The sequence below is a fragment of the Mesoplodon mirus genome (genome assembly GCF_964341445.2).
Source record: "Mesoplodon mirus genome assembly, contig: HAP1_SCAFFOLD_330, whole genome shotgun sequence".
NCBI classification, from domain to species: Eukaryota; Metazoa; Chordata; class Mammalia; order Artiodactyla; family Ziphiidae; genus Mesoplodon; species Mesoplodon mirus.
In genome coordinates, this window is record NW_028295610.1 from 141,111 (window position 1) to 162,884 (window position 21,774).

General features: G+C 46.8%; 1 protein-coding gene across 1 annotated transcript in view; it reads left to right on the plus strand.

Annotated features, from left to right (window-relative positions):
* Window positions 1–21,774, plus strand: part of LOC309797347 (protein FAM170A-like) — a gene marked incomplete at both ends in the record, with an annotated part of 518,827 nt that overhangs the window by 88,278 nt on the left and 408,775 nt on the right. Inside the window, one exon of the mRNA XM_082645935.1 lies at window positions 17,055–17,572. Within this exon, the coding sequence (XP_082502061.1) occupies window positions 17,055–17,572 (518 nt within the window). The remainder of the gene's footprint in view (window positions 1–17,054; window positions 17,573–21,774) is intronic.

A 21,774-nucleotide genomic window follows, 5' to 3' on the forward strand; every position in this document is an offset into this window, starting at 1 on the left:
CTGCGTGCTCACAGCCCACTCCAAGACCTCAGTTACAGCTTCGGCCCCCAATATCTCTCCCTCTGCCTGCTCACAGTTTTTGAAGTCTTCTTTCCTCCACATTTCTCTTGAGAGGTGGAGGAGGAAGATGAGCTTCAGGCCAGCTCAGACTCCCCTGGGATCCCAGTAGGATGCCTATCATTAACCTCCCACCTTCTAGGAAGCTCCTAAGATCTTCACATTTGGGGCAGTTCTCATTTCAGCTGTGCTTCAAATTGCTGGCTGGAGACGGCCTGTTGGAACGTGGCAAAAAGCAAGTAGCAGTCCTTCGGGCAGCCTGGCCCTTCTCGACTGTCAGACATCTTCAGGGATATTCTAGGAAATGTTGTTTGTTCTAGAGAAGGGAGGGAAACAATCCAATTGTCCAATAATGCTTGAATGGAAAATAAATGATGCTATATGCATGTGATCAAATAATATCAAACAGTCAAAAATCAAAGACCTAGATCTATATGGATTCACGTGGATAAATCTTGAAAACATAATATTGATTGAAAGAAAATAAGATAAAGAATGTTAGATTGTGATAACAGGTATGTAATATTTAAATATTTAAATCAATTCAACATATTGCTTCTATACATAGAGATGCAAGAAAATAAACTTTATCCAAAGAACACATTATTTACATTTAATATGCTCATTTATCTAGGAGACCCAAAAGAACCCACAGATAAACTAGCAGGAGCTAATAAGACGGTTCAACAAGGCACACACATACAAGATCAATAAATTTTAAAAGTCAATCAGGCTCTTCTACACCGGCGATAACAAATTAGAAACTGTAAAAGAAAATAAGAAAAAAAGAAGATCTAAAAATTGTCACAAGAGCCATATAAATTATTTAGAGCTAAGCATACGTAGAAGGCAATATAACTAACAAACTGAGTACGAACAGATAAACTCCGCCCAACCCAAGGTTAGGAAAAGACTGTTGTTACTTTATGAGAACAGACCCTCTTCTTACGGAGCAGATCAGTAAGTGAGAGTGAATCAAAGAAACACAGCATTTGAAAAGTCAGCTAGTCCAAGCCTCTTGATCGCACATAGAGAAGCTGAAGCCCAGATAGGTTGAGTTATTTGCTAAAGGGCCCAATGTCCTGACTCAAGGACTAGCATTTTTCACTCAGTCGCAAGACACAATCAAATGCAGTACCTTGGAAAGAGATGGGGAAAAAATGAAGAAATCAATTAGATAGTTCCTCATCTTTAAGTACAGAAATAGCCGTGACAAAATTACACGTATTGAGGGAAAATTGAAGTGCAGAGTTTAAAATGTCAATAATCCACAGGGAAACTGGAGACCATTTAAAATATTCATATTAAATCTCTCTAGAAAAGACATTAAAAGATCTCCAATCAAAATGTGAATTTTATAATAGACATGGTATGATACAATTTATAATAGATATGGTATGAACCTTTCCCTTTCACGGGAAAGCTTCAGCTGGGAAAAAGGAATTGTTCTTGAAAATGGGGCCTGTGCTACTGCAGACACTGTGCTCAACCTAGGTCCACCGAATGCTCTGATGTCAGCACTGAGGTCACAGAATTCCACTGTGCGCCTGGCAACCTTGCAAACATAACAGCCCTGGTGAGCACTAGGCAGTACTGCTGGTTCACTAAGTGGTACAAGTTTTTCAGCCATTTAGGAGACTTGACCATTTTTATTTGTATTGAATCATTTCAACGGATTGCCCAAGAGCAAAGAAGGGCCAACCTGTAGGGAAGAGGAGGAGTTGGACATCTCTTGAGGCATCTTCTAAGGGAGACTTCTAGTTGGTACGATGGAACGGCGACAAAAGAGGAAACATCTGGAAAATGAAGAGTCCCAGGAAACTGCTGAGAACGGAGGAGGTATGTGGGGGGCAACTTGTCTGGGGCACATGGGTTTCTGCCAAACTGAAGCTTCTCTAGGAAGCGGGGGACTGAGAACGTGTCACCTGTGAAGCAGGGAGCGAGAGACCTTGTCTCACTGATGCTGCTGTATCTATCCGGAGGGTCCCTGTGGTGTGAGATGGCACAGAATGGCCAGATGCCCCCTGGGAGATGGGAGGTCAGCTCCGCTGGTCTGAGGACTCTCTCTTGGGGCAGCCGGGCCTGGAGCTTTGTCGGACTCACAGCAGGCTGCATCCTGCTTGCACAGACCTAGAGTTGCAGCTTTTCTCAGACCCCGATTTCTCTCTTATTCTCTTGGATCTTTCCCTGGGGACATGAGGTGGGGGATGTGAAGGATGCAAGGATGCTGAGAGAGACCCATGAGTTGCTTGGCCTCTTTTACCAAAGTGGAAAGAGAAGCCCCATGAGTTGAAGGCCCTGTTGAAAAATATCTTGACAAGTGGAATGCACTTTGAAAGAAGATTGTTTGTCTAGGGATGGTGTCATATTGAAAGCAAGGAGGATTTATTCCTTCAACAGGAAGAATTTCCCAAAGGAGATCAAGGGAAGGGAAGGGTTTTCCAGAGACTGAGACCGCGTGAGCGGGGGTGAGAAATGTCCTCAGGGTCCTGCGGGGAGCTCTGAGAGCCACGGGCCACGTGGTGCCTGCGTGCATTAAATGTAGGCGAGTAGCTTGCCCTGGGAGAGGGGTGGTCACCCCAGAGCTCCAGCTAGAGGCCTCTGCCCCAGATTAGAGCCCAGTAGCTCCTACCAGGCCCAGGGCCCTGGAGACTGTAGGATGGGCCCTGGGAATGGAGCTCTAGACAGCAGGCAGATTTCCAGGCAGTGGCTGGGACAGGCTGGGGAAGGCAATGACTGCCCCTGACCATTCAGAATATTTTGCTCTATGTTCCTGTGTGTGTGTGTGAGAGAGAGTGAGTGTGTGTGTGTGTGTGTGTGCGTGTGTGTGTGTGGTAGTGCAGAGAAGAGCGAGATGAATGGGGGTAGAGTGCTTACCAGATATAACATCTGTTTGGTAAAGTTCTTGTCACCCTGCCTGGAGCTGGCTGACACTCGGCGTACCTAGGAGTGTATACAGAATTCTTGTTAGGGGTGTTTTATGAGACAGTAACTCATACACCCATGTACACTCTGATACAGCAAAAATATCACACACCCCACAAATAACTTCCTTATTAAACCACACACAGCACATGGAGGTATATACACGCATCCCTCCTATACTACGTTCTCATAAAACCCACCTGTATCACAATCCTCTCCTCCAACCCCAAACGCTGGAGATGAGATATGTATATAGACACACACACTATATATATAGGACACACACACACACACACACTATATATACATGTATTTCCTCAACTCTTGCACAAACACAGCTAACTTCAGCCATCTCTAAATACCTCTGTAAGAACTAGTCACGTGTCATATACACCACCCTTATAACACATTCTTGAGTAATGCCAGACCCGCTTTGTACAAACCACAGGAAACCACAGTCTCAGTAACCTATGTCAGGATTGTCAGAGAAAATATGGGCTATCCAGTTCAATTTGAATTCCAGATAAACAACAAGTAATTTTTCAGTATCCGTATGTCCCACATATTGTATGGGCCCTACTTACACTAAAACTAAGTCAGGCCAAATACTGCATGGGAATACTTACACTAAAAAATTATTCTGGGTTTATCTGAAACTGAAATTTAACTGGGTGCCTTGTATTCTTGTTCGCTAAGTCTGGCAACCCTTATATATTTACCATCAGCTGATATATTATATATTTATTGTAGTTTTGTTCAGTGTGTGTCTTCCCCTACTAGAATGTGCAGCGTTACCAAAGACTACAACAATGGAAGATTGCCGGATACACAGGAGTAGCTGCTTACTGAATCTTGGTGAATGAATGAATGAACATGCACCATAAATACAAGCCACACCATGTAATGAGGAAAAGTTACATGTCCCAGAATTCCTGACTTGTGAACAGAAACCATGCACACAAAGGCCACAGACACAGATAGACACGTCTGCACTGTGCTCCCCATGCCAACCCCACACTTACCACAGACTTAACTGATACACATCACTCACTCTTCCCACACACTCACAGTCACCACCAAGGCCTACATTACCAACTAGACAGTGAGAGAATAAGTATTGATTGGAATTAAATCCTGGAGGATCCACTGGGAACCACACTCTCAACTGTGTGTATCCACTGCACCTGACACGTGTCACACACTCAGTAAATATCTGTGGACAGAGGACTGATGAACCCACCCTGAGCCTTTCATTCCTCCCTCAGGAATCTCGAAGTCACAAGAGGATCCCCCTCGGCTTGGATCCACTGTGGTGGCCCAAGGCTGCAGCCCAGGGGCAGGGGAGGTCTCCTCTGCCTCTAAATACTTCTTCTGTACTTCTACTCTGTGCAAGCTCAGCTACGCTGGTAAGGGCGCGGGGCTCCTCAGGTGAGGGGTTGCTTGGCTGTGAGGCAGGAGGCACACAGATCCCAGGGAGGCTGAGAGGAAATCCAGGGTCATCAGAGGTGATGAGGGCTCTGTGGAGGAGCCTGGGCAGGATGCATGAGCTGTTCCGAGGGCATGGATGCCAGCTGAGTCTGGGAGTGTGTGTGTGAATACTACTACTACCATGGTGGGGAAGTCAAGGAGCAGGGGCCGGAAAGGTCTGGGCTTGAGGTGGAGGGAAGAGGGACCAGATTAAGCATCTTCAGAGGAAAATGTAGGCTTTGTCTTTGCCTTTGCTTCCAGAGAAGGACAGAGTTCTGCATTATACACCTCCAGCCTGAGAGCAGGACCATCCAGCTCAGGTGTACACAGCTCACACATACACGTGCCCTCCAGGCACAGCTCTTCTCAGTGCACATCAACCCCAAGCACGTGCTCCACAGTACTCTCCTGCACCACAGCCCCATTCCACAAGGAATGCACCACCGATATTCCCAAACTCACACTCCTCGTCGTACACGCATCCAGCCGCATCCCTCTCATACTACAGCCCTCACCACCATACTCCACACCCCTGTATATAGACACCGCTCCAGTATCCCCCCCCACGCACATTAAAAGCCCACAGATGACACCAGATACACCACTCCGTCCTACGGCCAACAGACACCAAGCTCACGACATAGCTATGTCGTGCCAATGTCCCTCTCTCGTCTACCACACCTGCTCCCTCAGCTTCCGGCATGGCCCATGCATGTTATTATGATTTTCATTTCCTTTTTCAGGAATCCGGAGATTTCATCGAGACACTGCCCAGCCTAGACCACACCTAGCCCAAGATCAGGAAGAAGGAGAGACCGCTTCCCCATCACACTGTGTCTCCTCCTCACCCTCTTCACCCTGTAAGAACTATCTGCACCCAGACAAAGAGGAAAGGGGCATGAAAATATACTACATGCAGGTACAAGTGAACAAGGGTGTCGCTGTCTCCTGGAAGACAAAGAAACCCTTGGAGTTGCCTGAAAAGCAGCTGACGATAGAAGAAGTGACCCTTCCTGAGGATGTGTGCGCAGTAGCCACTGACCCCTCTTCTGATGTGTCCACCAAAAGCCTCCTGTCTGACAGTGAGCCCACTGGGGAGGAGAAAGAGTATGAGGAAAGGGCAGAGCCAGGCAGCCCATCAGGGCCACCTGCTGTCGAGGAGAGACCCAGCGCCAAGACAGCCGACTGGATGCTGACCATGGAGACTAGCTTCAGGTGCATGGCTTGCTGCCGGGTCTTCCCCACCTTGGAGATCCTCCAGCAGCACGTGAAGTTCGGCGTCCTGCAGGGCTTCAGCTCCCGTGTCTTTCATCTCAACATGGCCCAGTGGATGGGCAATGTGGAATCCGAGAGCACCCCTGAGGATGAGAACGAGGAGGAGGAGGAGGATGAAGAGAAGCAAGAAGAAAATGAGAATGAGGGAGAGCAGCCCACGGGGGAAGGCCCCAGCCCAAGAGACCCCGCAGGCAGGGTCTTTTCTCTCCTTTGAGTTCCAAACAGCAACTGAGATTCATGGGACAGAAGATCCTGGAAGACGGTGTGGCCGTCCCTTGGAAGAGGTAAGGCTTGAGGCTGGCAGTCTTCTGAGCCTATGTCACGAGGGCCCAGAGGAGTCTAAGGGAAGGGGCCGCACACATGTGCTGGTTGACCTAATGGCTCTGCAGTTGCATCAAATGGGACACACCCAGCACTAACAAAGGCATTGACCTCTGTTGACGTAAACAAGAAGGTGGAGCCTTTTCCTAGGAGTTTTCTCAGGGTCTGCACGATGGACCTCAACTCTTAGAGGACGTACTGCCAGCAGCTCCTTCTCGGCAGAGAGAGCCAGGAGTGGTCTCAAGAGAGGACAGGGGCCCTTGCAGGACCAGAACTTTGAGGTCTGAGAGCCTTGGGCCTGAGCCGAGATCTCACCCTGACCACTGGACCTAGCCTTCTGTGACAAAGGGGAATAGGAAAGAGAGTCACGTGGAAATGAGGTCCCCCGAGATATGGAAATGTTCCAGAACCTTCGTGGCGTGGTAGTTGATCTGGAGCCAAGCTCACTGTGGTGTGTGTGGCTCTGAGCATTAAGGCAATGCTGGAGGGTAACCCTGACCAGCAGAGCTTGGAGTGCTTCTTGTCTCTTCCTGTTCTACCTCATTTGCTTTATCCCTTCCAGGGAGAAGAAAGGACCCTCGGGAGAGTAGCAGACAGAATGCCGTGGTCTGAAGGAGGATGAAGGGACCGGCACTCAGTCTAACATCATATGACAATAGAAGCGTCCTATGCAATAAAGGGCATTTTCCAAACCTTTCCTGGAGCTTTGATTTAATGACATTTTTCTATCTATGCATCTATCTGTCAGCTACATCTGTATCTTTCAAGGTTTGTGAACAAGCTTTCACATAAGCACTAGAGACGTCCGCCAGCATTTTCCAGAAGAGGCCTGCAAATTGCTGGGGACTCCTCACAAATAGGGAACGGCCACAACCCCTGCCACACAGACTCTGCGCGTGGCCCTCCTGACGTACTCCCACTCTCTCTCTGAATTTCCCAACGTCTGAGATGAGGGTGCTGGCTGGAGGCAATGATCACGTGCAGGCTGAATCTTCTCCAGATTCTGATTCTCTTCCTGGGCCTATCGTCCTCAAGCACAGTTTCCATGTCCCTGGCCACACTGATCTCTCTCCTTCAGTCCTTCCCTCCCTCCCTCTCCTGCCTCCCAGTGCAGAGAATACTTTTTTGCATTTGAGACGACATTTATTTTTTGTTCACAGAATTCTCACCTCTTCTACTGTGGCCTCCGTTGTGAACATTCCAAAGCTGAGAATTTTCTTTTTTTCTCCCTCATTTCTGCTGAGTCTTTACCTTCCTAATGCAGTGAGCTCACAGTGCCTAGCTGACTGGATGAGGAAAAAAAATCCAGGGAGCAAAGAGAAATAATAAAAGAATATATCAGTTAATTTTTCATAGTGTTATCCAACTACATATTTTTAAAATTTTGGAATAATATTAGGAAACTTCTCTTTATAAAAAACTGAATTATTGGGCTTCCCTGGTGGAGTGGTAGTTAAGAATATGCCTGCGAATGCAGGGGACATGGGTTCGAGCCCTGGCCTGGGAAGATCCCACGTGCCACGGAGTAACTAAACCCGCGCGCCACAACTACAGAGCCTGTGCTCTAGAGCCCGTGTGCCACATCAACCGAGCCCACGTGCCACGACTATGGAAGCCTGCGTGCCTAGAGCCCATGCTCCACAACAAGAGAAGCCACTGCAATGAGAAGCCCGTGCACCGCAGCCAAGAGGAGCCCCGGCGCACTGCAACTAGAGAACGCCCGCTAGCAGCAACAAAGACCCACTGCAGCCCAAAATAAATTAATTAATTTAAAAAAATTGAATTAGTTTCAAGGGTACAATGTATAAAAGTACAATAAAAGCCCCCCTTCATAACCCCCCAACCCCACTCTCAAGATGGAATAGATATGCTGTGATACAATTTATAGTCGTAGTACTACTACTCCTCCCACCGCATCCGAAATCCTCTGAGCCAGGTGCAGCAACTACCTTTCACAATGCTAGGACCCGCCACAAGACAGATGATAATCCCTTTGGACATTTCAAGGAGCGGCACCAGGGGAACAGTACGTGGGAAATTCCACTGACAGCTCAGAATATCCATGGCATTTCTAGAGCCTCGGCACTGCTCACGCTCTGGGAATGAAGGTCCAAAAAGCACATCGGAGAATGTTCATAGTTGTAAACAAGCTCCACCTTTGAAACACAATCTACATAGAACCACATATACAAGCCTGCACAATGGATGAAGCCAAGGTCTCCTCCATGATTTCCCTTCTGACCACCTTATTGTCTCCTCAACCATAAAAGGTGAACTTGAAACTCAGGACCTTGCCTTGTCGCCAGAAACATCCAAGCTTGGATCAGTCTTTCTAAGACCAGATACTTGCTCTCTGAACTATTAGAGACTTGTCACATACACACAGGTAGAACAGGATTATTTCTATCTACCTGGGGACCTGGAGTCTTTCACATTGCTCCTGTTAAAACTCTCACAACAGCAAAACTTTACCTACAAAGGGTTCAAGCTATGACACTCCCAATTTCCACAAACCTCCTCAGCTCTTGTGAGTCACATGCAGCCAATTCCAGGAATTGGAAACATGGTTGTGAGGATGAAACTGACTTTGGGGCTCCCCTTGGATATGGTCTTCCAGACTTACCAAAAGGCCATTAAGAGGAAGGTTTACCCCACCTCAGGGAAACCCGAGGCAGTACTTGCAGTCAAGGGCTGGCCATGGCTTCTGAGCTACATCCAAAAAGAATTTCATACTGTACCTGGATCTGCTGAAGCCATTTCTGACTGTCCGAGAGCCAGCATGTACCGCTCCTCAACTGCCTCCATTGTGGATCATCAGTAGGGCTGTCAGATTTAGTAAATAAAAGTACAGGATACCCAGTTAAACTTGAACTTCACATGAATAATAAGTCATTATTTTTAGTATAAGTAGATCCTATGAACTATTTGGGGCATACTTATCTTAAAAATATACTTGTTGTTTTTCTGACATTCATATTTATCTAAACAGCCTATATTTTATCCGTCAACCCTACCCTTCAGAAATGATGGAGGCTCATAGAGATCCAGGAGACGCCTCAGCGCCTCCTCAGCTTTTATTTCTACGTCCTGGACAGCGAGCACGCACCTTCCACTCCCAGTCATTGGCTAGAATGGAGGATATTCTCTGTTTTAGAGCTTTTTCTACTTGTCATTGTTATTGTCTTCCTTATTTTAAAGAGATGTTTCTTTTCTCCCAAACTTAATAGCTCATCAAAAAGTATTTCAAAGCTCATTAGACAAGGGAAATACAACATGGTTCTGAAAAGTGAAGGAAACCGCCTGGTGTTTAGTCAAGAAGTAGTAGGGAGATTGAAAAAGGCAAACTTAATAAGCAGATCTCTCCAAGGGTATTTTCAGAGCTTGATACCCTCCCACACCCTGAAAATATTATTACATCAAGAATGTAGAACTGCTAACCAAATGTAAGGCTCCCATATGATTCTATCAAACTGAGGATGCTTCTTTACTAAGCAGTGAGCACACTTGCTGCCCCAGGGACCTTGGCAGTTGCAACGTTGGGCTCTTCCCTTTGGAATGGAAACAGCAAGTTTTCCTGTGGTCTACACGCTGGCCACAAAAATACTACACTCCCAATACTTGTCAACTTTAAGTATTTTTCTACATATCTCCGTTTTTCTGTTACTATTTGGACTACATCCTAGACTTGACATTACATAAATTGCACTCAAGAAGCTATTTTTAAAAGTTGGTAGGAAACCTTAAATCTATAGCTTGCAGTCCCTGGCTTACTTTCATCCAGGTGCATAAGGGTTTTCAAAAGTTGTCAGGTTAGTTACACCGTATCACAGCCCCACGCTTGTGTCACAGGTATAAAAATGGAACATGATATTTAAGGTTTTAGTTGCCAAATCATCAAGCCTCCCAGACAGAGGCCATAGAGCAAAATGATTACAGAGGCATGGATTTTGATTTGCTCCAGTGTCTTGGGCAAGTCGCTTAGCCTCTGTATTTATTTGTACTTATCTGCACTTATCTGTCACTTGGGGGTCATAACTGTACCTGGTCCACGGGTACTTTGTACAAATGATCTGTAAAGTAGTTACAAGAAACCGACACAGAGTAAGCACTCCACAGACATTGGCTATTAGCTATGGAAATATTTCTCCATGAAACAGATGACTTTATCCTTGGATGACTCGGTGGGAGACAGGGAATCACAGAATCACAGCATGTTGAAAGTGACCTAGTTCACACTCTTATGTGAAAAGAAGAAAAGTGTGCATGGGTAGAAAATGTCTGAAACTTTACACAACAAAGAGTTCATCATGTTAACTTGGAGGACTAGAATAAATCAGGAAAGGAGGAAAGAAAAACTTGAGTGTCATTCAATTTCTCTATCATTTGTGTTTCTACACTGAGACTCTGAATACACTGGAAGTGCAATTTTTTTTAATGTGGCGGGATAAAGGTTTTCAAGTTTTCCTGATCCATCCGTATTATTATCTCAGAATTGCTGGCAGTTCTTGCCATCTTTGGATGTACACCCATGTGAGTCAGTGGGCCATTCTGGACGGAGAAGATAATAGAGCAGAAGTGAAGTGAGAGAAAAGGAGAGACAAGATTTTCTCTTTTCTCTTCAAAGAGGAAAGGTCTTTGGAATGGGAACAACTCACAAACAAACTTTGGGGAAAGGATGTGATGGAAAATGAGACAAACATCCTACCCCTGTGATGAGAAGGATTCCCTGGGCTGGATGGAGGGAGGTCACAGGTGGCTGGACAAGGAAACCAACTAGAGAGAAACACACACAAGTGCAGAGCAAACACCCTGAGGCCACTCAGCCTGACTCCATGCAAACATATGTCCAGCAGACAGCCCTTCACCTGTGGCTCCCCAGCAAGACAGGTACCTCGGGGTTGCCAATTCATTCTGAGTCCCTTATGCCTGGCCATTCATAAACCACTGTCTAACGTGTGAGGAATAAACTCTCAATGTTTATGAGGAAATTGGGGAAGGAGATTGAAAGGTTACATAAACGGAAAAAAAGAAGTTCAGGAAGGCAGGATGGTAGAGAGACAAGAAAAAGACCTTAAAAGATAGAAAGGATTTGCCAAAGAAGAGAAAGAAAAAGAAGTGATTCCAAATGGGTTAACCTGCAGCTAGGAAGTTAAGGAAGATTATTGATGGGTGAAGACTATGGAATAAAGTGAATAAAATTTATCAGAAGTTGCTGAGAATATGGTAAGCAGCATGATTATCAAATTATGAATTGGCTGCAATGGCATTCTAGGGGGACACTAGGAAGGGGAAGCAAATGTTCATGAGATGACAGTGGCAGGTGGAAAGTTGTTTCAGGGGAAGATCAGTCTTGCAGAGGGTGTATCAGAGGAGGGCAAGTGTGAGCAAGCAAGGAAATACTAAGTGTATACGGTTCCTTCACTGAGTGCACCCAGCCCCGCGGTCAGCCTTGAGAACAAGCAGGACTTCAGGTACTGGAGCTACATTTCAGTCATCAGGACTTGAGAAGACACCCTTAACTCAGGTCTTCTCTTCAAACTCCATCTTTCCTTCTAGACCTTCATTTGGCCTCTTCCCTTACCCTCAAGCTGTGGACTGAGGCCACAGAGCAAGATGGGTCACTAGTGTCCTCCATCCCCTGGCGACTGTGGTTCACATCAGTGGAGTACCAAAGGCAATAACCAAGTAACAGACACAAGAGTGTATGAAGAAGAAGAGATTCTGATAAGGCTTTCTGTGACAGTGTGGGCCAAGTCGGCTCTATATGGCTGGTATCACGTGAATTATGAGCAGCCTTAGGGGAGAAGTCCTCAGAAGGCAGAGCCTGGCTCTCTAGAGGCTCTGCGTGCTCACAGCCCACTCCAAGACCTCAGTTACAGCTTCGGCCCCCAATATCTCTCCCTCTGCCTGCTCACAGTTTTTGAAGTCTTCTTTCCTCCACATTTCTCTTGAGAGGTGGAGGAGGAAGATGAGCTTCAGGCCAGCTCAGACTCCCCTGGGATCCCAGCAGGATGCCTATCATTAACCTCCCACCTTCTAGGAAGCTCCTAAGATCTTCACATTTGGGGCAGTTCTCATTTCAGCGGTGCTTCAAATTGCTGGCTGGAGACGGCCTGTTGGAAGGTGGCTAAAAGCAAGTAGCAATCCTTCGGGCAGCCTGGCCCTTCTCGACTGTCAGACATCTTCAGGGATATTCTAGGAAATGTTGTTTGTTCTAGAGAAGGGAGGGAAACAATCCAATTGTCCAATAATGCTTGAATGGAAAATAAATGATGCTATATGCATGTGATCAAATAATATCAAACAGTCAAAAATCAAAGACCTAGATCTATATGGATTCACATGGATAAATCTTGAAAACATAATATTGATTGAAAGAAAATAAGATAAAGAATGTTAGATTGTGATAACAGGTATGTAAGTATTTAAATATTTAAATCAATTCAACATATTGCTTGTATATATATAGTTGCAAGAAAATAAACTTTATCCAAAGAACACATTATTTACATTTAATATGCTCATTTATCTAGGAGACCCAAAAGAACCCACAGATAAACTAGCAGGAACTAATAAGACGGTCCATCAAGGCACACACATACAAGATCAATAAATTTTAAAAGTCCATCAGGCTCCTCTACACTGGCGATAACAAATTAGAAACTGTAAAAGGAAATAAGAAAAACAGATCAAAAATTGTCACAAGAACCATATAAATTATTTAGAGCTAAGCATATGTAGAAGGCAATATAACTAACAAACTGAGTACGAACAGTTAAAGTCCGCCCAACCCAAGGTTAGGAAAAGACTGTTGTTACTTTATGAGAACAGACCCTCTTCTTAAGGAGCAGATCAGTAAGTGAGAGTGAATCAAAGAAACACAGCATTTGAAAAGTCAGCTAGTCCAAGCCTCTTGATCGCACATACAGAAGCTGAAGCCCAGATAGGTTGAGTTACTTGGTAAAGGGCCCAATGTCCTTACTCAAGGACTAGCATTTTTCACTCAGTCGCAAGACACAATCAAATGCAGTACCTTGGAAAGAGATGGGGAAAAAATGAAGAAATCAATTATATAGTTCCTCATCTTTAAGTACAGAAATAGCCGTGACAAAATTACACGTATTGAGGGAAAATTGAAGTGCAGAGTTTAAAATGTCAATAATCCACAGGGAAACTGGAGACCATTTAAAATATTCATATTAAATCTCTCTAGAAAAGACATTAAAAGATCTCCAATCAAAATGTGAATTTTATAATAGACATGGTATGATACAATTTATAATAGATATGGTATGAACCTTTCCCTTTCACGGGAAAGCTTCGGCTGGGAAAAAGGAATTGTTCTTGAAAATGGGGCCTGTGCTACTGCAGACACTGTGCTCAACCTAGGTCCACCGAATGCTCTGATGTCATCACTGAGGTCACAGTATTCCACTGTGCGCCTGGCAACCTTGCAAACATAACAGCCCTGGTGAGCACTAGGCAGTACTGCTGGTTCACTAAGTGGTACAAGTTTTTCAGCCATTTAGGCTGTTTGTATTGAATCATTTCAACGGATTGCCCAAGAGCCAAGAAGGGCCAACCTGTAGGGAAGAGGAGGAGTTGGACATCTCTTGAGGCATCTTCTAAGGGAGACTTCTAGTTGGTACCATGAAACGGCGACAAAAGAGGAAACATCTGGAAAATGAAGAGTCCCAGGAAACTGCCGAGAACGGAGGAGGTATGTGGGGGGCAACTTGTCTGGGGCACATGGGTTTCTGCCAAACTAAACCTTCTCTAGGATGGGGGGGACTGAGAACGTGTCACCTGTGAAGCAGGTAGCGAGAGACCTCGTCTCACTGATGCTGCCGTATCCATCCGGAGCGTCCCTGTGGTGTGAGACGGCACAGAACGGCCAGATGCCCCTGGGAGATGGGAGGTCAGCTCCGCTGGTCTGGCGACTCTCTCCTGGGGCTGGCGGGCCTGGAGCTTTGTCGATCTCACAGCAGGCTGCATCCTGCTTGCAGAGACCTAGAGGTGCAGCTTTTCTCAGTCCCCGATTTCTCCCTTATGCTCTTGGATCTTTCCCTGGGGTCATGAAGTGGGGGATGTGAAGGATGCAAGGATGCTGAGAGAGACCCATGAGTTGCTTGGCCTCTTTTACTAAAGTGGAAAGAGAAGCCCCATGAGTTGAAGGCCATGTTGAAAAGTATCTTGACAAGTGGATTGCAGTTCGAAAGAAGAGTGTTTGTCTAGGGATGATGTCATATTGAAAGCAAGGAGGTTTTATTCCTTCAACAGGAAGAATTGCCCAAAGGAGATCAAGGGAAGGGAAGGGTTTTCCAGAGACTGAGACCACGTGGGCGGGGGTGAGAAAGGTCCTCATGGTCCTGCGGGGAGCTCTGAGAGCCACGGGCCACGGGGTGCCTGCGTGCATTAAATGTAGGTGAGTAGCATGCCCTGGGCGGCAGTGCTCACCTCAGAGTTCCAGCTAGAGGCCTCTGCCCCAGATTAGAGCCCAGTAGCTCCTACCAGGCCCAGGACACTGGAGACTGTAGGGTGGGCCCTGGCAATGGAGGTCTAGACAGCAGGCAGATTTTCAGGCAGTGGCTGGGACAGGCTGGGGAAGGCAATGACTGCCCCTTACCATTCTGAATATTTTTCTCTATGTTTCTGTGTGTGTGTGTGTGACTGTGTCTGTGCGTGTGTGTGTGTCATAGTGCAGAGATGAGCAGGATGAATGGGGGTAGAGTGCTTATCAGATATAAAGTCTGCGTGGTAAAGTTCTTGTCACCCTGCCTGGACGTGGGTGACACTCGGTGTACGTAAGAGTGAATACAGAATTCTTGTTAGGGGTGTTTTATGAGACCGTAACTCATACACCCATGTACACTCTGATACAGCAAAAATATCACTCACCCCACATATAACTTCCTTAGTAAACCACACACAGCACATGGAGGTATATACACGCATCCCTCCTATACTACGTTCTCATACAACCCATCTGTACCACAATCCTGTCCTCCAACACCAAACGCTGGAGATGAGATATGTATATAGACACACACACTATATATATAGGACACACACACACACACACACACACTATATATACATGTATCTCCTCAACTCTCGCACAAACACAGCTAACTTCAGCCATCTCTAAATACCTCTATAAGAACCAGTCACGTGTCATACACACCACACTTATAACACATTCTTGAGTAATGCCAGACCCGCTTTGTACAAACCACAGTAAACCACAGTCTCAGTAACCCATGTCAGTGTTGCCAGATAAAATATGGGCTATCCAGTTCAATTTGAATTCCAGATAAACAACAAGTAATTTTTCAGTATCTGTATGTCGCAAATATTGTACGGGCCATACTTACACTAAAAGTAAGTAAGACCAAATACTGCATGGGAATACTTACACTAAAAAATTATTCTGGGTTTATCTGAAACTGAAATTTAACTGGGTGCCCTGTATTTTTCTTTGCTTAGTTTGGCAACCCTTATATACTTACCAGCAGCTCAGGTATTATATATTTATTGTATTTTTGTTTAGTCTGTGTCTTCCACTACTAGAATGTGCAGCATTACCAGAGACTAGAACAATGGAAGAGTGCCAGATACACAGGAGTAGCTGCTTACTGAATCTTGGTGAATGAATGAATGAACACACACCATAAATACAAGCCCCACCATGTAATGAGGAAAAGTTACATGTCCCAGAATTGCAGACTTGTGAACAGAACCCATGCACACAAAGGCCACAGACACAGATAAGACACATCTGCACCGTGCTCCCCATGCTAACCCCACACTTACCACAGACTTAACTGATACACATCACTCACTCTTCCCACATACTCACAGTCACCACCGAGGCCTACATTACCAACAAGACAGTGACAGAGTAAGTACTGATTGGAATTAAATCCTGGAGTATACACTGGGAACCACACTCTCAACTGTGTGTATTCACTGCACCTGACACGTGTCACACACTCAGTAAATATTTGTGGACAGAGGACTGATGATCCCACCCTGAGCCTTTCATTCCTCCCTCAGGAATCTCGAAGTCACAAGAGGATCCCCCTCGGCTTGGATCCACTGTGGTGGCCCAAGGCTGCAGCCCAGGGGCAGGGGAGGTCTCCTCTGCCCCTAAACACTTCTCCTGTGCTTCTTCTCCGCACAAGCTCATCTACGCCGGTAAGGGCGCGGGGCTCCTCAGGTGAGCGGGTGCTTGGCTGTGAGGCAGGAGGCACACAGATCCCAGGGAGGCTGAGAGGAAACCCAGGGTCATCAGAGGTGATGAGGGCTCTGTGGAGGAGCCTGGGCAGGATGGCTGAGCTGTTACGAGGGCGTGGATCCCAGCTGAGTCAGGGGTGGGGGGCGGGTGTCAATCCTGGTACTACCATGGTGGGGAAGTCAAGGAGCAGGGGCCGGAAAGGTCTGGACTTGAGGTGGAGGGAAGAGGGACCAGATTAAGCATCTTCAGAGGAAAATGTAGGGTTTCTCTTTGCCTTTGCTTCCAGAGAAGGACAGAGTTCTGCATCATAGACCTCCAGGCTGAGAGCAGCACCATCCAGCTCAGGTCCACACAGCTCACACACACATGCGCCCTCCAGGCACAGCCCTTCTCAGTGCACACATGAACCCCAAGCACGTGATCCACAGTACTCTCCTCCTGCACCACCGCCCCATTCCACAAGGAATGCACCACCGATATTCCCAAACTCACACTCCTCATCATACACGCATCCATCCGCATCCCTCACATACCACAGTCCTCACCACTGTACTCCACACCCGTGTATACAGACACCGCTCCAGTATCCCCCAACACGCAGAAAAAAGCCCACAGATGACACCAGATACACCACTGCCTCCTACGGCCAACAGACACCAAGCTCATGACATAGCTACGTCATGCAAGTGTCCCTCTCTCGTCTACCACACCTGCTCCCTCAGCTTCTGGCATGGCCCATGCATGTTATTATGTTTTTAATTTCCTTTTTCAGGAATCCGGAGATCACATCGAGACACTGCCCAGCCTACCGCACCCCTAGCCCAGGTTCAGGAAAAAGGGGAGACCGCTCCCCCATCACACTGTGTCTCCTCCTCACCCTCTTCACCCTGTAAGAACGATCTGCACACAGACAAAGAGGAAAGGGGCATGAAAATATACTACATGCAGGTACAAGTGAACAAGGGTGTAGCTGTCTCCTGGAAGACAAACCAACCCTTGGAGTTGCCTGAAAAGCAGCTGACGATAGAAGAAGTGACCCTTCCTGAGGATGCGTGCACAGTAGGCACTTACCCCTCTGATGTGTCCACCGAAAACCTCCTGTCTGACAGTGAGCCCACTGGGGAGGAGAAAGAGTATGAGGAAACGGCAGAGCCAGGCAGCCCATCAGGGTCACCTGCCGTCGAGGAGACACCCAGGGCCAAGACACCGGACTGGATGGTGACCATGGAGACCGGCTTCAGGTGCATGGCCTGCTGCCGGGTCTTCCCCACCTTGGAGGTCCTCCAGCAGCACGTGAAGGGCGGCGTCCTGGAGGGCTTCAGCTGCCGTATCTTTCATCTCAACATGGCCCACTGGATGGGCAATGTGGAATCCGAAATCACCCCGAGGAGGAGGACAAGGAGGACGAGGAGGACGAGGAGGAGGAGGAAGAGAAGCAAGAAGGCCCCAGCCCAAAGAGACCCTGTAGGCAGGCTCTTTCCTCTCTTTTGATTTCCACACAGCAACTGAGATTCATGGGACAGAAGATCCTGGAGACGGTGTGGTCTTGGAAGAGGTAAGGCTTGAGGCTGGCAGTCTTCTGAGCCTATGTCACGAGGGCCCAGAGGAGTCTAAGGGAAGGGGCCACACACATGTGCTGGTTTACCTAATGGCTCTGAAGTTGCATCAAATGGGACACACCCAGCACTTCCAAAGGAATTGAGCTCTGTTGACTTAAACAAGAAGGTGGAGCCTTTTCCTAGGAGTTTTCTCAGGGTCTGCACGATGGACCTCAACTCTTAGAGGACGTACTGCCAGCAGCTCCTTCTCGGCAGAGAGAGCCAGGAGTGGTCTCAAGAGAGGACAGGGGCCCTTGCAGGACCAGAACTTTGAGGTCTGAGAGCCTTGGGCCTGAGCTGAGATCTCACCCGGACCACTGGACCTAGCCTTCTGTGACAAAGGGGAATAGGAAAGAGAGTCACGTGGAAATGAGGTCCCCCGAGATATGGAAATGTTCCAGAAACTTCGTGGCGTGGTAGTTGATCTGGAGCCAAGCTCACTGTGGTGTGTGTGGCTCTGAGCATTAAGGCAACGCTGGAGGGTAACCCTGACCAGCAGATCTTGGAGAGCTTCTTGTCTCTTCCTGTTCTACCTCAGTTGTTTTATCCCTTCCAGGGAGAAGAAAGCACCCTCGGGATAGTTGGTAGTAAACCAGGGTATATCCTCCCTCAAGGGGACACGGCCTGCCCTTCATTCAAGATGCTCTGGAAATGGGAACTGACTCATGTTATCGAATTGGCTGAGGGAGCACAACTCCCATGTTGATTCCGGTCAGACATGTTCATCAGACCTAGAGCTTTTCTCCTGATTCAAATCAAGTAGGGTATTAGTAGACTTCCCATTTATTTCAGCCCTAGAGATAGCACATGAGCAAATATAAAAAATCTCTGTGTATCAAAGCATTCTAATGAGCCCTTTCATTTTGCTGTTCATTGTGAAAAACACGCTCACTTTATCTCTGCCAATGAAGTGTTTCCACTTGACCCATGATGCCCCACGATCCCATTAGCCTCACTGAATTTAGGGAGCCCATTATGATGACATAATTTCCCTCTCATTCCTGGCCTGCAGAGAAGAGCAGCTACAGAGCATTCCAAGACTGCTAACGCTCCCCTCACCAATACGTTTCTTAAACCTCTGGCAAAGGAAGTGTCCTCTGAGCCCTCCCAGGGCACATAGGGGGTTTGGGTGAGCAGATCTTATGTGATAAACCCACTCCAGTGGTCTGGCATTCCTATGCCTTTGTAAACCTTCTACAATGGTGGTTCTCAGCTGGGGACACTTTTGGTCCCCCCTCCCAGGAAATATGTGGCAGTGTCTTGAGACTTTTTTTTTTTTTGTGGTATGCAGGCCTCTCACTGTTGTGGCCTCTCCTGTTGTGGAGCACAAGCTCCGGACGCACAGGCTCAGTGGCCGTGGCTCACGGGCCTAGCTGCTCCACGGCATGTGGGATCTTCCCGGGCCCTGGCACGGACCCATGTCCCCTGCATCGGCAGGCGGACTCTCAACCACTGTGCCACCGGGGATGCCCCTTGAGACTTTTTTCTTTAAGGAGCTGTGTTATGAATGAGCCCCACGTGGCTGGTGCACACGGATGTATCAAGGCACTTTTTTTTTTTTTTTGGTATGTGGGCCTCTCACTGTTGTGGTCTCTCCCGTTGCGAAGCACAGGCTCCGGACGCACAGGCTCAGCGGCCATGGCTCACGGGCCCAGCTGCCCCGCGGCATGTGGGATCTTCCCGGACCGGGGCACAAACCCGTGTCCCCTGCATCGGCAGGCGGACTCTCCATCACTGCGCCACCAGGGAAGCCCTCAAGGCACTTTTTATTGTTACAACTAGGGTGGCAGGGAAGAGTATGTGCCACTGGCCCATCTTACATTGCACAGGACAGCTCCCAACAACAAAGAGCTATCCAGTTCAAAATGTCAGTCATGCCAACGTCAAGAAATTTTGCTACAACATACTTAGAAAGTCCTGGCATTTTGACTTTAGCATACGCTAACTTTGGGTACAGGTGTCAGTCATTTGAGCAAACTGTTGAAGGCATTCCCAGGTAGCCAAGCTAACACGCTGAGTCTGGAATGGGTGTTGAATGCACTCGTATCAACAAATCCAGCCTAACCCAATATTACATTACTCCCACCTGCTTCAATACCTACAAAATCCACACACATTATTTCTCAGGTTTCTATTGATATAAATTATACAATTCCTTATTTTAGCAGAGAGTGTCTCCTCATGGTCATCCTTTATACCCGGTGGGTACCCACCCCTTCCCTGCTCCCGTCCCCATTTCAAGGACTCTAGTCTGATTACTAGGTCTGGAAAAACGAGAGGTAGTGGAGGCAAGTCTTGAGGATCCACAGACCCCTGCAAGGAAACTATCTCAGAGTAGAGGCAGACTTCCTTCTAATAACACAGCAGGCTCAACTAAGAGGTCACAGGTCAGAGGTCACAGGCCTCAGCTTTGTTGGAATCTGCCCATGTATTTCCACCTCAAATTTCCAGGATTCTACTCCTTCCCACTGATGCCCTAGGACATAAGAGAATCTACAAGGTTGTGAATCAATGTGTTGTCATTCAGCCACTGACTGAATTTGACTTTGGATCCCCTTAAAAAAATAAATAAATAAAAAGGAAGGAAAGAAAGATAGAAATGCTGATTATAACAAGTCCCCCAAAGTGTTGCTATGTAGCCAAGCTCAAAGCTAAGACAGAAAATCCCCAACGGTAAAAACAGATTTCGAGCTCAAGCTATCAACTGGGAGTTGAAACTGAAGGCCCTACAAAGGCCAATGGAACTGGATACAAAGCTAAAGATTTAGTCTTTAGCATAGGTGGGAGTCAAGGTTAGAGGAAGCCATGCACTGGGAGTGAGTTGTGAACTACTCAACACTAAGAATGGAAGAGCAGCTCTTTCATTGAATGTGAAGAAAGAAACAGGTAGTCCCTAGTTGCTACCACTGTCTTTGAACCAAACTAAAGAACAAGGTCAACCAGAAGGGCAGATATGAGAATCAGAAAGGAAACCTCTCTGGAATCCTCACTGAACCAAGTCTAAGTTCTGCTCTACTTGTGGTCTTTCACTTACAGAGACAAACCTTTTGGGCTTACCACAGGGGATCAACAGACTTTTTCTCTCAAGGGCCAGAAAGTAAATAGTTTAGGTTTTGTGGGCCATCAGTGCTCGTCACAACCACTGAACACTGTCAGCACAATGGGAAACACTCAAAGATGGTAAATAAATGGATGGGCCAATAAAGAGCTTTTATGTTCCAATAAAGCTTTAAAGGCAATGAGCCAGGTTGGGCTCACAGGAGGTAGTTTTCCAGCCCTTGACTTAACTCACTAAACTACAAATTACCTTGAGAGTTGGTGGTTTGATAGCTACCAAACCAAACCAAACAAGAAAGCCCTAGGATTTCTGACATCTAATGCAATGCAATTTGAGGTAGCATGGACTTTACATACACATGTGAAGGTGTGGTCTAGGAAACCAATCTTGGAAACCTGCCTCTCACATTAAATACATCTTTTGCTGAGTAAAGCCCTTTAACCAAGTAAGTGTTAAACATCAGTGAAATGACTAAGAAGTAGGAAATGGTATGCAAACCTCCTCCTTAGCAACTTGTTCCCATCATTCTAGGTTTCTTCCCTATGCACATTTTTCCTTAGGGAATCGTTGATAAATTTTACCTCTAAAACTTACCTATTTCCACTCTCTATCTTCAGGATTTGCCCAATCACTGTTACTTTGTAAACAATTTTAAAAAGTTTTTTTGGGGGGTAAGTTCCTTTTTCCACACAGCTAATGGTTCTCTGTGTCATAGTGTCTGGAGCGACCCAGCTACTTCTCCAGTCAGACCAAGCACTTGAAAGGACAAGCCGGTACCCCGAGCTATCCATCCATTCACCCAGTAAGGAAGCCTGATGAGGATAACTAGGATGTGT